Below are 16,210 nucleotides of genomic sequence, written 5' to 3'. Positions count from 1 at the left end.
CCAATCCAATTTAAAACAGATTGCAAGTTAGACGAGCTAACTCAACCTACTAATTGAAATTTTTATGTTTAAATTGCAGATTATATGGGTTAAGCCCACAAGTGTATCAAAAAATAAAATATATATAAAAATATTAAAAATTTTAAATTTGATTACGATTAGGTGGTTTAAGTGTACCAACCCATTAAAAATTTTATTTTATCTTAAATTTTAGAAGAATTTTTTTTTTAACCCGCACACCAACCCAACTCAAACCACTGAGGGCTAACTTGTGTGGGTCATGGACCCATGCAGGTGAATTTACCTGGACTCACTTTAAAATAGATTGATAAAATATCAATCCAACTCTATTTAAATTATTGAATGAGATGGATCAATCTAACTGGTCTAATCTAAATGAGGCTCTAATTCAAATGTGTGTGATAAGCGATCAATGCATTAACTATGCAATGGAATAAATAATAATAATATGACTTGAGATATTACTCTATGATCGTCTTGGAACATAATTGATTATTTGCTGATTAAGAGTTGAATCTCGATGAAGCCGAGACAGTTCTTCTGTTGTAGCTAACTACAGCTTCTTGATTTGTCTCCTCATAGATGGTCATGAGACCGACCATGTGAAATCGTTGAGGTAGCAAATTTCACCTTTATTGAAGAGATATTACTCTGTGATCAATGTTGTATCGAGTGTGACAAAGTTAGTTGAGTAAATGTGTTCTTATAAATTTTAGCAATTTTACAAAATTAGTTGACTAAATGAATCAATCTCAACTAAAGTTCGAATTAAACTCAATTTTTTTTTAAAAAAAATTAAGCCAAACTTAAGCAACGGATTTAACAGTTTAATTAATTGTAAACTTGACTCAATTCCATTAACTTAAACAAGAGTTTAGTTAGTCTTTTAAGCGTGGAGAAGAGTCAGATATAAAATAAACTCAGATCATTTTATGAATTTCTTCAGATTTTTTTAAAAAAAGTTTTCTAAATTGCTTAAAACATTTTCTCAAAACCCTTTCACGGTCAATGTATCACCAAAAAAAAAAAATCCCATTTAACGTATCGTAACTAATTTTGGTACTTTTTCCACATCCAGACCTTCAAATAATTAGATAAGCAATTCCGTAAAAGATAGGGGTGTTTCTGCAAGATTTGATCATCCCGTCGCTGCATCGCTGCATTTTGGGAGCAAAGCGAGAAGGTCGAAACAGACCGGCGAGCTAGCGAATTGATCGTTGATCGTGCGAGAGAGTCTTGATCATCCCTGAACCAGAAGAGGCGACGATCTCGTTGCGGGTATTGGATAAAAAGAGGGATTGATAAAAGCTGAGTGGCACACACATACTGAGATAAAGGGAAGAGAATAGGCAAGTTGAGGCATTACTCAACAAAACCCTAATCGCCTCCCAGCACTATAATTCTTCGACCAGGAGCTGAAGCTCGCTGCAGAAATCGTTTCTCGGACTCGCAGCCTCCTTCGCCTTTGCCTTGTTCGCAGTCATCCCAGGTTGCGCCTTGGGAGATACATGTTCACTCCAAAAGACCACAATTTTCGTGGCTTTACTTGGCCTCTGTTCGATAGGTATGCTAAAAAAGGATAAATTTTTCGTTGAATTTCTGCAATTAGTTGTTTTCCCTGTATATTTTGCGGTTTTATCGCTCGAAGGTGAAAGTTTTATGATTTGGGATTTGCGTGCATTGTATTTCCATTCCGAATGTTTTATTCATTTGTTCGACTATGGCGTGACGTTTGCCAGTCGAATTGGTGGTTGTTGATGCCACTGGTGGTCTCTGAATTTCTTGTAGAAAATGTTTATCTTACACCACAATTGTTCAGCTGGACGGGATTTATTTGTCTTCTAACTGATGGATAATGGTCGTACATGTTGCATCTTTTGCGGTGTACATTAAAAGCAGCATATATTTATTTTTAATCTCATTTAGCTGGCCAATTCTTTCAAGCTGATGCAATCTCAACTGGTAAAGTGTAGGTCGAGGCACCAATGTGACCCCAAAAATATGTAAATTGAGTAGCAAGGATTACATGATTTGGTGATCTATTTGCACAATTTTTACCATTTATCGTTTGTCTATTGACATCATTATTTCCAATATGATTTTTACTTCTAAATCCTTTTTATATTTCAGGTTGAACTTGGTCTACTTGCTCAAACTAAGATATTGCTAATGCCAGTTGATGGTTGTATCAATCAAGTTATGAATGATAGTGAAGAAGATGATGATGCACCTATTATTTTTAGGAGGCCAAACACTTTGTTAAAACAAGGTCGCTCAACCTCTTCTTTGAAGAAAACAACTGCTCAAAAGGATTCCAGCTCTATTTCTCATCAATTTGTGCAAAATGATAGCCGCTCACATAAGCAAAATGCTACATCACTCCCTAAGACATCTAGTGAGAAGCCTATGGCAGGATCAAATATTGGATCTTCGCTACCTGCCCAGTCAACTAATTCATCTCATGATAAATTAACAACAAATGATATGAGGCCAAAGTGTGAGGATGAGTTATCTGATTCAGATGATGATAAACCATTAAGTCATAGACATAATTCTGTTTCAGCAGTAGTTCAGAGAAAATGTTCTGTGGACTCGGAAAAACACATATACATTCTTCACATCATATTTTTGAAGGTAGGAGCACTGAAAAGATGGATTTGGACAATCCAACCATAAAGAGTGAGAATTCTGATGATGACAAACCATTGAGTTTCAAATATTCTGCTTCAGGAGTAATCAACAGAAATGCCTTTTCACATGCTGCAGAGGCTCCTCAAAAACCAAAGCCTTCTTCACCTAAATCCATGAAGCTGACTTCCAATACCAGTGAAGAAACAGATGATTCAGAAGATGAAAAACCACTTCTTTCTAGGTTTCAGTCCAAAGCTATTGGTGTTTCTTCCATGAAAGTTTCCAATGGACCTGAGAAGCCTTTATCTTCTAAATTGAGGTTAAATGGTTCTAACAAGAAGGGCATAAGCAGTGAGACAACTGCTCCCAAAGGTGGAGAAAAGCGACCTCTTAGTGATGCCAATCCTGCAGAATCTTCATCAAGTAAGAAAGCAAAACTATCAGGTACCTCTGTTTCTGCCAAAGTTAAACAGGAGGTTTCTGTAAGGAAAGAAAGTAAAGAAGATGATAATGATCACATACCAATTGCACAACGAATGAAGAAGTCACCGTCTTCTAACAGTGCATCAATCAACAAGAATACATTGCTGAAAACTGCTAGCTCATCATTTAAGAAAAGTAATCTTAAAATGAATAAAAGGAAGGATTTAAATTCTCAAAGTCATTGAAGGCACCCCCTTGGATCTGGTGGGGAGCAGAAATGGACTACCTTGGAACACAATGGTGTTATATTTCCCCCTCCATACAAGCCTCATTTGGTTAAAATGCTTTATAAGGGACAACCAATTGATTTGACTCCTGAACAAGAAGAGGTTAGCTATAAAGATTTTGTGGACTTGTCTTATTATTATGATGTTGTTTCTCTGGTATTCTTTGACTTCATCTTGCAATTGCATTTGTTTGTTAAAAAGTGCAATAGTTTGTTGTCGAACTACATGGAGTTTTGGTTAATTACAATTGTGAACTCTTAACTTTTAAAAATTCCTGGTGCTACAGGTGGCGACAATGTTTGCTGTCATGAAAGATACAGATTATGCCCTGAAAAAACAATTTATCAAAAACTTTATGGATGATTGGCGACTAATTCTTGGTAAAAATCACATCATTAAGAAGTTTGAGGACTGTGATTTTACCCAATATATGAATGGCATCTAAAGGAGAAGGAGAAGAAGAAGCAGATGACTTCTGAGGTAAATTATGCTCCATTCATCCAGAAGTAGGATGACTCAGTTATGTCATAGGAAATAGACACTTTTGTTGTAATGTGTTCTCCATTTTGACTCTAGCATTATCTGATACCAAGAATAGGTTTTTGCTATTTCTTCAAAGTCATACTTTTAGTATTGTTCATAAAGTTTTATGGAACAAGTGATAGTACAAAAAAAAATCAGATGTCACCACACATTTCTGTATAGCCCTTATTGTCAGTTGATCAGTGAATTGATGTCAAACCATTTTCATATTGTAATTTGTATTAATTCATGATTTAACCTTGTTTATCTGTTTCACAAAGGGTTATATGCATGGATAGTTTCAACTGCATGTCTAGTAGTAAAATTACATTTATGTCAGGAGTAGGAGCTACTGACATTGTGACTAATGTTTACATACCATCTTGGTTTATTTTATGATTAGAAATTATTTTGGAATAAATTCATATACTTTTTTTTATAGTTTATGAAAAGTATATTTTGGGACCAATCACTTGTGGTATGCTTACTTACCCACTTGTATGCTTTCTCTTATTTCCAATATTAAGCATATTTTTACTAGAATTAGGAATCACCATGTACCTATGCTGCTTTTGTAGGAAAAGAAGATTATGAAGGAAGAAAAATTGAAGCAAGAAGAGAAGTATATGTGGGCTATTGTCGATGGTGTGAAAGAGAAGGTTTACTCTAATGCTAATTTTGCTATTACTTTTGTTATATTTAGGATATGAAGCTATGAGGTAACTTGATTTATGCTGCATTTTGGTGCAACTGAATTGACAGAAAAATGTTGAACATGATTTAAGCTAATGGTTTTAGTGTTTGAATAAGATATTTGAGGACCTGGAGCAACATTTATGAACATGAATCTATATGTTCTTTTGGGGTGAAATGTAGTTATTCTGTACATGTTCTGTGCAACATGTAACTTCACATTTAACACATGATTAGTACTTTACCATAGAACTTTTAAGTCATTGACTCATTCTGACCGGCAGCCACAACAACAATGAGCCATGAAATCCTTATAGATTTTCAATTTAGTTTTTCAATGGCTGTGGGACCTATTGCAACTTCAACTTTTTCCCTCCATTTTTCATCCAGGCTTGGACCCAAACTGGTAGTTTTCAACGTCACATATATGTTTCGTGATGAAATTCTCCAAGTTGATATTCTCAAGATCAAATATAGTGGCACATTGTTAACTCATATGAACACATGGCATCTTTGTTATCATTTCAATGACTGAGGCTTTCTCCAAGTGTTTAACGTCAACATCAGTGATGCTTATCAAATCTGTATTATTTTTATGCTGACTACTAATAAATGGGTCTATTTTAGGTTGGGAACTTCAGAGTGGAACCACCAGGGTTATTTCGTGGCCGAGGAGAGCATCCAAAGGTCATATTTCCTTGTCATGTATCTACTTTAGTTGTTTCTGTCTGTCTGGTTTGATTTCAATTTCAAGAATCCTGTTATTTTCCACTGACTTACTGTTGGTTTTCTATGATTTTAGATGGGAAAGCTAAAAAATAGAATTAGGCCAAGAGATATTACAATCAATATAGGGAAAGATGCACCAATTCCAGAATGCCCAATACCTGGTGAAAGGTAATGTAGTTAACTGAGCAAAACTTGAGTGAAGGAACCAAGTAGATTGAACTTGTTGGTAGTTGGTATAGCTTCAGAGTCAAATTACATTTATAGCAGTCTTTCTTATATCACAGTTTGATTATTTTCAGATGGAAAGAAGTAAAACATGATAATACTGTCACGTGGTTGGCATTCTGGAATGATCCCATAAATCCAAAAGAGTTCAAGTATGTCTTTCTGGCAGCGAGTAGTTCATTAAAAGGGCAAAGTGACAAAGAGAAATATGAGAAAGCCAGGTTGTTGAAGGTAAAGAATTTCTTTCTTGTTTTTTCTTGAATGTATAATTTGAATGTGTTTTGACCTGTGTATTGTCCTTTCACTTCATAGGTAGCAAAAGCAAGCACTTATGGTTTTTGGATATTCCTCATTCATTAGTGATTGTTAGATTTTTTTCACGTATATGCTGTTTGACTTAATAGTTTAGTCCTGTATTGTTATTATTATGTTGGTTTCCTATGTATAAGTTCATTTTTCATTTGTTATACAATTTTATTGCTCTCAACTTAGCATGAAACCATTTTCCATGCATTGGTGAGGACGCTATGGATTTCATATGATGCAGTGACCTTGCCTTCTTGTCTATTAATGTTACAAAATCTTCCTCTTATGTTCTCAAACAATCATTCTCCACTCCTAATCATGGAAATGGTGATCTCTCTCCTTAGTGATGCTGATGACAACTACCACAATCTGTGACCTCTTATATAAGTATTACGGTCAAGCTTATCCATTGTGTCTCCCCAAGTTATGGCCCCTATCTGTCTCTAACAATTCACCTCGTCTCAACCCCACTACCTAGTCTTATGCATTACTTTGAACATCTCTAGCATCATCTCTAAAGTGGTTGCCAATGCATTCAAATACTTGATGGTGTTTTAGCTCAACATGCTACTTTCCAAGAATGTGGCCACTGTATACAGTAGCACAGCTCCTAATCCTAATTTCAGTGCTACTCCTAGTTAAGAATATCTCATCACTCTTCGACCTGTGAAACTCTTCCCCCTTTTTGCCTTACTGTGAATCCCTGCTCATGTATCTAAATATGAGCATCAAATCTTTTGATTTTGTGAATGCATTGTACCTATTGGTATCTATACTTTAGTGTGAGGGGAGGTTTAGTATTAACAGGTAAGTCCCAATTGGTTATGGTGTTCAGGTATAATGTTGACGTCCTATATCTATATGGTGTAATTGTTCATTTTTCTATTGAATAATACAGTTTTGTTTCTCTTACATTTGTGTTGCAGGATTATATACAAAATATTCGGACAAACTATACGAGAGATTTTAATAGTAAAGATCCAACAAAGCGGCAAATAGCAGTGGCGACCTACCTTATTGATAAGTTGGCGCTCAGGGCAGGCAATGAAAAGGTATCGATCCTGTGACCAAGGTGTATTTTTTTCTGTATTGTTGATCCTATTAAATTACTGGGTTTTTGTCTTATGTTTTTCTTCCATTTCTAAGTCATCTGGTTTAGCTCATGTTTTGCTGCTGAATATTAGACCACACTATTTCATCTATTTTAATTATTTCAATGCAATTAACTGAATGCTGCTGTTTTGCTTCTGAAGCTATTGGCAATTAACACGGTTAAATTATATCTAGATGTAATTCCAAAGTTAGGCATTATATACCTTTCAGGGCATTTGCATATTCTTTTCATGTATATTTTCTTGCAAGAGCAATTTATTATAATTTACATCATATGGCTGGCTATGTGTAAGTTGTTTATCCTTTTCGTATAAATATAAATCTTCATACAGGATGATGATGAGGCTGATACTGTTGGTTGCTGCACTTTAAAGGTGGAGAATGTTGAGTTGGTTCCTCCAAATAAGTTGAAGGTAGCATCTAAAGTAACACATTTCTCTATTTCTCATCATATTTTATGAATGATCTTAACTTCTTGATTTCTTCAGTTTGACTTCTTAGGTAAAGATTCTATTAGATACTTGAACACTGTGGAGGTCGAACCGCATGTCTATAAAGCAATTGGTGATTTTCAAATTGGTGTGTTGGCTGCAAATTTTTTTCTAGTTCACATTCTATCAACAGTAACTTTGAACATTTTCCATGAGTTTCTTTTTTCTTTTGGTTAGCCAAAAAGAGCAATGGAGGTAAGAAAGATAAGGGTGATGATCTCTTTGACTTGCTGGATACAAGCAAACTAAATGCACACCTGAAGGAACTCATGCCTGGACTTACTGCAAAAGTTTTTCGTACATACAATGCTTCTATTACGCTGGATGTTATAGTAAGAAACTGATTTTCAATCCCCATCAACTCATTTATTATCTGGCCTGTTTTTATATTGTGAGTTGGTATTTTATTAAGTTTGTCATATTTTCTCATAATTCCACTTTAAACTATTAAAGTATGATGATTATTAAAGTATGATGATGTAGTGAAGGATTTGCTTGAAAAATCCAACTCTAACTATTTGTTAAATAAAAAATCAACTTTGTGCATTCACAACTAGAACAATTTTGTTGGGCTGTGACATAAGTTTATGGATTTAGATTGTGGAGAAATCAATCTATTTCTTCTTTATTACATTTTTATGAATCCAAATAATTCTTGTTTATATTTCATTTCTTATTTCCATCAATCTTCCTATATAATTGTGGATCACTTTTTTATGTTGATTTTATGGTAATGACAGTTGAATAAGGAAACCAAGGATGGTTCTGTGCCAGAGAAGATTACAGTTTATCAGCATGCAAACAAAGAGGTAGTTTATAAATTTTTGTTTTGCCTATTTATTCATTGGCTATGAGTTGTGGTTATGATTATGTAGTTTATAAATTTTTGTTTTGCCTATTTATTCATTGGCTATGAGTTGTGGTTATGATTCCTCAATTTTTTTTTTCTCCAATACAGGTTGCAATTATCTGTAATCATCAACGCAGTGTCTCCAAGTCTCACGAAAATCAGATGTCTAAGTTGAACGAAAAGATATCTGATTTAACAGTAAGAATATTTTTGTGCTTTACTATTTACGCAGCCAATTTATATATTTCCTTTGATTTTTCTCACTCAGCCTGCCATCTGTATTGATGTATTGCAAACAGGCCCAAAGAGATGAATTGATGATGGATCTGAGTAGGGCTAAGAAAGGGAAGCCTCCACTTAAAGACAAAGAAGGGAAGCCAAAGAAGAACTTGGCCCCTGAAGTGTAATAAGCTTACCAAACTCATGAACTTTGTATGATCAATTTTTCTCTAAATATCTCTGATCTGATGTGTCCCCACATGCAGGATTGAGAAGAAGATTGCTCAGGTTGATGCCAAGATAGGAAAAATGGAAATGGATAAACAAATAAAAGAGGATCTGAAAACAGTTGCACTTGGAACATCCAAAATCAATTACCTTGATCCAAGAATATCAGTTGCGTGGTGCAAGAGGCATGAAGTACCCATAGAGAAGGTACTCGGTTTCAATTTTTTTGAGACAAATACATTTTTCTGTGTCAGAATTGCCTCTAGTTGAGTACATTAGTAAAACTGCTACTGTCATTGCCTCCATTTATAATCCTTGGTTTGTTTATCTTTCCAGATATTTAACAAATCACTGCTCGCAAAGTTTGCATGGGCTATGGATGTTGATCCCAACTTCAGATTCTAGAACATATTTTCCCTGATTGATTCTTATGCGGCAAAGAGAAGTTTTGAGCCATTCAACTTTCAGTTTCAAGTAAATTTCAACGATGCTAGAAGTCTGTTCTCCCACACATGCGTTGGCAGTTGCCACGCCACACTCAAATATACATGTACTTTGATTCAAAATCATTAGCAAATTCAAGTTAATTTCCATGATTAAATTAAATGTCCAAAGTGAGATTTCCTCCATTAGTTCCCTGCGAATGAACTTGTTGTATGAGCTAGTTATTCTAGGCATGAAAATGTAGTTAATTTTAGCGAGGATATTTGATGTTGGAATGTAAACTTGAATGAATGGAAACTTTCATCAGCTAGAGGCTAGTCTCACCTGTTTTCTTTCCATGTCCACGATCCTATGATTGAATTTCAGAACCATGAAATATTTAGAAGTGAATTATTAAGCAATTAATGATCTATTCATTTTTGAAGCATATAAATCTGAAACTTGAAAAACAAACAAGTCAATTTAGAAAGGGAATTTCAATAGTTTCATGGCCTCTTTTTTCTATTGCCTCAGATAAACAATAGTTTCGAGTAAAGAATAGCTTCTGAACAAAGTGTTATATTTGTTGATTAGAACACAATCACTTAGTCGTCCACTCTCCAAAACTATGATACATGTTAACCAAGCCATAACATTTGTTTGAAATGCCAAGTCATTTAACAGCTTTGATAAAGAAGAGCATTACAAATGAGAAACAAAAATACAAATGAAAAACTTCACCAGCTATTATCTCTCTATCCCCTTGCTTTACTCATGATCAAGGACTGTTCATGACTAATTCCTATCCAGAATTCACACCAGTCACTCCCTCGAAGAAACAAAATAACTTCAGGACATTAGATAGCTTGATGTTAGTTTTGGCCTGCGATTCCTGGAGAAGCCTCTCTTGGTTCTACTACAACTTTGTCATTGTTTGAACAGCCTTGAAGAATCAGCAGAATGACATTTTCTGAATCAAGAAATGTAAACTATTTGTGATAAACATGAAGGTTAAGTGGACGTATCTAGTGCATACGATTCTTTTTCTGGACATCAAAGTAACACTAAGTTAGCAAAACAGTTCGTAGATTCATAACAAAAATGGAATTGGGAGAAGCAAATGTATTAGTTTCTTCTCAAAGAGAGAAGCTTCGAGGAAATGACATCCTCTACGTTCCCTTCTAGGAAAATCCATGAATCAGAAATTCTAGAAAATGAAATCGCAAGTCTTTCATATGATTAGCTACATAAGTGATGTAATGAGTGAAGATAGCAAAAGCTTAAATCTTTACCCGAACACTTGATTTCTTCATTGCATCTAATGACTCAACAATTTGTAGCTGCTTCATGACTGTAGCATGTAATACCTGAAACAAGCATGCAAAGACTAAACAAATCACAGCAATAATCTGAGAAGATAACCCTTCAAGTAGAGCAAACTTACTAACACAAAAAATCTAAATGAAATTCATAGCATAAAGCTACCTAGACAGACCAACCTACATGAGGTGATGCATAACTATTTATATATAAAAAAAGGTTGCGGCAGGGAAACTTGAATCAGAGTGTGGATAAGGACAAATCCATAAACGATGCCAACATGTTACAATGTGTCATTTCTCCTGCACCATAGGCTTATGGACCATTTAACACACTAAACAGAGAGCACTGACATGGATGCTCACGAAGTAATTGTGTCACCAGACAAAAAATATTGAGGATGATACTAGGATGGTCAGAAATTTACCTTTTTGGTCTTTTCAAGGTCATACTCAACATGTTTTATTCGATCCCAAGATTCAAGTAGGGCGCGCTCCTTCTCAAAAGGGATTTGAGTGGGTTTATTGGTGAGCTCATCTAACATACTTTCTAGCCTCTGCAGACGCTCTAAAACAGGAGTCAATTGATCTTCAATAGTTCTCCCGGTTGATCTATGTTGAACATCAGAAGGACGGCTGCCGCTCAATCTCCCTTCTTTAAATCCAATCACATGGATAAATGATAGAACTTTAACAAGAAAAGCTATTATCAATTTTCCAAGAAACTGAAACTTAGTTTCTCCTGAATCTCTCCGGAGGAAAATGTGACTTCCAATGCTTAAATTATCTGTTAACAGAAAAAAAAAACTAAACTAAGAATTTTGAGGACCATAGACAAACAAGGATGAGGAGGATATTTCTATAACCAACAGAGAACTGTTTCTAGAGGAACACGGATTGCTTGCCTTGTGAATTTGATGTTGCAATACCATATGAAGTCCTTCCTTGGTCTCCAAAATTAGATAGTGTCTTGTAAGAAGTTGCTCCTCTTCCACCACAATCTATAGCTTTGTCGACCACAACAAAATGATCATCACAACTATAGTATGCTGCTGAATCTCTTGCTTTGATCTGCAGTCATGGATGCAATTGCACTGAAATTCAATTGGCACGACATTATCCAACACAAGTTTTCATTTCCCACCTATATGAGATTGTTATTTTGTCTGTTTAGATTAAAATTGCATCTAGTTATTCCTGCAGCGATAAAATGTAGGAATACTGATCAAACTACTTCCAAACTTGAGTTTTGAAAGGCCATTACAGAAAACATTTAGGAAGAAAAATAACGAAAAGTGTGATTACAAGATCACTAATTTCTTTGCAATGAAACAAGAAAGTCCTTTATGAAATGGACGACTTATCAAGAAAATCTTTCAATAGAACTGTGTAAAAATCTATTATTATGGGAGATATCAATTGTTTTATCACATGCTCATGGCAATATAGAAAAAGGTACTGAATTGTTCAAAACATAGTTCAAGAATTAAGTATCTTCTGAAAAGGTTTCCTTTATAACATTGCCATGTTCAAGAGTTCGATTCAATGCATTTTGGAGATGATAATCAGTGGAATATCATTAAGTAAAGCTCCAAACAGGATAGCAAAGAGAACTCACTTCTTCACAAACTGGGGCTAAACGACTATACTCAACAGATCTAGAAACAAGATCATCAACATCAGATCCAGATTCAAGTGTCCATGCACTACTATTTCTTCCCTGAAATTTGAGCAAAGACGAGCATTCTCAGTTGGAATAGTACGCCAAATGCATCCATATCAATGCAGGAATTGAAAGCCCATATGCTGAAGTCTAGATCAGTAAATACTAGCCTTTGAAAGGTATGGGCCAGCAAAGACCTCTTCGCCACCTGACATTCTTCTAGTATGCCTCAATGACACTGCTTCAGCATTATATGCAAGCTAAAATTTGAAGAGTACCAAAAGGTAAATAAGAGTGACTCCCATTGCTCTTAAGCTTTTCAGGAAAACAAAAAGTGCCAAGACACTCAAAACAGACAAGGTCTTTATATATTGCTTACTCTTCTATAGTGGGATAAGGACGTGTAAATTCAAGCCACTCCTATCATGTTCAAGTTTAGAAACTTGATGCTTCTATTAGATGTTAAGTGGGGAATCAGATCAGGTAATTTCATTAGCTGAATGTAAGAGAAAAGTATTAACGCAGATTACTTAAAATAAAGAGTATTCTATGAGTTACCTTCTAAACAAATTTAAAGTGGAATAATGCTATTCCATAAAGAAGTCGAATCAATCTTACCTAATGGTCTCTTTGTCACAATCTGCTCAAATAAGAGAACTAACTCCTTAAGAGCCGTTAGGCTCAACTGCTAGCCTGAAAAGTTTAGGTCCAAGCTAATAGTAGTTCCCTCATTGATGCTTATAAACCCCTTTTATTAGCTCATAACTGTATAGCAGAGACTAAACTTGAACGTTATAGTCTCGACTACTTAGGCTTGACATCTCCATCACTACTCAAAGTCCAATTCAACCCAGAATCATCAATAGTCAATGACATGTGAAGCCCAATGCCCAATGGTGGTTTCATCATTACACAAGTTCTTTCCAGATATTTCATTATGCCTAGGTGAGCTTTGTTTTGATCCTAATTGTCACAATGCATCATAACGAGAGAACTTCCATTAACATTATTGGATCCAATCACAAGCCCAAGCTAACAGTAGTTGGCACATCTAATCTTATAAACCTTTTTCATTAAGCCACAACTCTCCATGAAGGCTAAATTAGGGTGTCACACTCTTGATATGATATTTGGACTTGGCTTTTTCAGTTAAATTAAAACATGGGTGTAATGTGCAGGACATATTTCTACATAGCTATCCAAGTAAACTTTACTTTCATAATGTGAGGATCCTTCCATGGTCCTTTGTTAGACATCAAACAGCCACCTTCACCGGAGCATGTACATGTGCCACCCAAGAATTCTGGAAGTTGGCTGAGTGCAAAAATACAAATTAAATTCAGTAAATCATCAACAAGAAGAACCATCAATATCACCAGAGAGTAATAAATCAAACCTTGAGTCCATGACTTCAAGTAATGTACCTTGGTATTTAGTTCCCAATACCTGTGGGATAAAGTTATTATCTGCATGTATTCTAGAGCCTAGCCTTCAAAGCTAGTGAAACAAATAACTCCTATCATAGTGAACATACATGTATTTTTGCTGTCGTCTTTGGATCCAGAAAACCTTTTACAGTATTCCATAGCAACCTAAAGCCAGGACCGGCATTGACAATGAACATCTGATGTAGAGTCTGCATTACCGAATTGAATGCTTACGTGTCAATATAGATGCATAAAAATAACAGATCAATGTTTAGAAATTTGAATGAACAAAATACCTCAGGATAGTAATCTCCATCAATTTTCTGCATTTTAAGCAATAGCTCTCTTGCTGTCTTGCTGAAATTCTTCAAGCCCTGACTCAAACCGAACACTTAATAATTTCAGGAAAATCAAGCAAACAATAGTCTTGTTCCAGCAACTACAACATTAAATTATATGATTAAGCAAAAAATATTTCTTTGTTAATATTCTGCATCACATCAACAACTAATATATCTAGATTCTGAAAATTAAATACCATACCACACCATGCACATCCAGAATTGTGGTTGTTGTGTCAATGTGTCTTTTTGCTGCAACAGAGCATGCAGGAAATTTCTCATGAAAAGCTTTCTCAAATTCCTGAACATGATATTTTATGTATCGTTCAACTGTGGTGATGTTCATAAGCTTATTGGGCTCCACCTTTCCAAGCCTTTCAATGTAGACAGGCCTTCCTCCTTTGTCGACGCCATGATAGCCCTGAGGATAATGTTGCAAGACTTCCTCCAGCTCCTCAAGCTTAAAGTCCTTGAATCCAACAAATAGTGTTTTAAGTTGCAGCACTTAACATTTGTTATACATTATGCTGTATTCCAAAATTGATTGCATTACAAGCATGGTTTGAACTCTCATTCTGAGATGTGGTTTCAATCCCCATCCAAAACAAGATAGTTTTGTGCCATATCGAAGACTGTCGATATGTGGTGTCGGAAGATGCTCGCGTGATCTCGCCAATGCCAAAGAAGCCCATGCATGATGTTTGCCATCACGGTAAATGTAGCATTGCCCACTCATAACTCTCCTCAAGATCATGTAGCATTGTCCACTTAACTTTGTATTAGCTCAGTGGACATTGGCCACTCATAACTCTCCTCACAAGCCCATTGAAAATAAAGAGAAATGGCAAAATATATGAAAAGAAAGAAAAAAAAAAGAAAGATAATCTGGTGAAAATTGCAAAAGTGATGTGGAAGTTTGTCTGACGAAAACAAAAAAAAAAACAGAACTATCTGGCAAGGAAACTCACATCCAAAATTGTATCTGTTCCAAATTCCTTTCTCCATTGAAGCATATCTGCCCACATAAGAGTTGCTTTCTCACGATCAAATTTTCTAGCTTTCAGAAACCTGCAACACGTAAAAGCTCACCCCATAATCATTGTGAAAGTGCTGGAGACGGTAGCTACCAAGAGAAAATGCAAGTTACAGATACAAAATGAACATGCTCATAAACTGAAGCGCAAATTGCATTAAACAAAAAGAAAAAAAAAAAAAAGGATTCCAGTTGGTTTGATATATTTTACAAGGCCATTCAGTGGAAATAATCATAGGCCGTTTACTTCATTGTGATAAAATCAGCAGTTAAACATACAGATCCACACATAAGGTTTTCAAAATAAACACAGAAGCAAACAGCGAAAGATTACACATTTGATAGTCAAAATTCTACCTGAGCAGCATGTGATAGTCGTCATGTTTATCAGGCAATAAGTCCCTAGAAATTAGCCCCTTGCGGAATGTGTATACTTCAAGCTCCTCTTCCAAATCCCTATCGTCCTCGATTGAAACAGAAGAAGTCCTATTAACATCTCTCCTCTTCCCTCGTTTCTTGAGAGAATGTGTGAACTTAGAAGAAGCACTCAGTGCCTTTTTCTTTAAAGCTCCAATACTTAATCTTCGTCTTTCATCCTCCGAGTTCTCCGCATCGGATCTTCTTTCTTTTCTATCTTCCCAACTATGAGACACCTCAAGCCCTTTAACACAACATAGACAAAAATACAAGACTCCAGCATCAGTTCATAGAACCAAAGAAATGGATTGACATGAGCTAGAGAAACCATACCGTTCATCTTTTCCATCATCAGAGGACAAATCTTGTTACTCGTCCCAATCGTCTCACGAGATTGCTGATGCATTCGATCACCAAAAACAGTAGACAAGAAAGAGTACGAAAAAGTTAAATTTAAGAAACCCCCACGGAATTTAAAACAAAAACAAAAAAGAACCCATTTTTAGAGGCGACAGCTTAACGAAATGCATCAACCGTCAAGATCAAGATCCACCAAGCCGACCATCAAATTTCCAAACCAGAAACCCGGACAAAAGGGATCGATCAGACAGAAAGCTACCTTCTCGCGGCATTGAGCGACGGGACACCCATCCACCAATCTATCCTCCACCGCATCAACCGGAATCCGTGCTCGCCTCGCAACCCCCTCTCTCTCTCCTATCTCTCTTTACAGCGATCGGGAAACCGAAGAGGGAAGGAATCCAAATTTATTGGAAGCGAAGCGAAGCCATGAATGCTGCGGCGGGTTCGCGCACTCCCCTGCTCTCTATACTCGTGCCGTCCATAAAA

General features: G+C 35.8%; 1 protein-coding gene and 1 pseudogene across 1 annotated transcript; one reads left to right on the top strand and one right to left on the bottom strand.

Moving 5' to 3' along the window:
* The first annotated feature begins 1,213 nt into the window (after positions 1-1,213).
* LOC141841859 (DNA topoisomerase 1 beta-like) lies at positions 1,214-9,502 on the top strand (annotated as a pseudogene).
* A 547-nt stretch (positions 9,503-10,049) lies between these two features.
* On the bottom strand, positions 10,050-15,771 carry LOC141841858 (phosphatidylinositol/phosphatidylcholine transfer protein SFH6-like). Its single transcript, XM_074730055.1, has 14 exons — positions 15,695-15,771; positions 15,302-15,605; positions 14,880-14,979; positions 14,114-14,380; positions 13,867-13,944; positions 13,678-13,779; positions 13,540-13,589; positions 13,358-13,457; positions 12,314-12,403; positions 12,099-12,200; positions 11,386-11,551; positions 10,909-11,267; positions 10,454-10,528; positions 10,050-10,131 (listed from the first exon to the last, which is right to left on the bottom strand). Exons 1-14 carry the CDS (start codon positions 15,765-15,767, stop codon positions 10,114-10,116), a joined length of 1,884 nt encoding a protein of 627 aa, XP_074586156.1. The 5' UTR covers positions 15,768-15,771; the 3' UTR covers positions 10,050-10,113.
* Positions 15,772-16,210: the final 439 nt, after the last annotated feature.

The sequence above is a fragment of the Curcuma longa genome, chromosome 11 (genome assembly GCF_044706935.1).
Source record: "Curcuma longa cultivar G26 ecotype Majalengka, Jawa Barat chromosome 11, ITB_CL_G26_1.1, whole genome shotgun sequence".
NCBI lineage: Eukaryota > Viridiplantae > Streptophyta > Magnoliopsida > Zingiberales > Zingiberaceae > Curcuma > Curcuma longa.
This window is presented reverse-complemented; position numbering and strand designations above follow the sequence as displayed.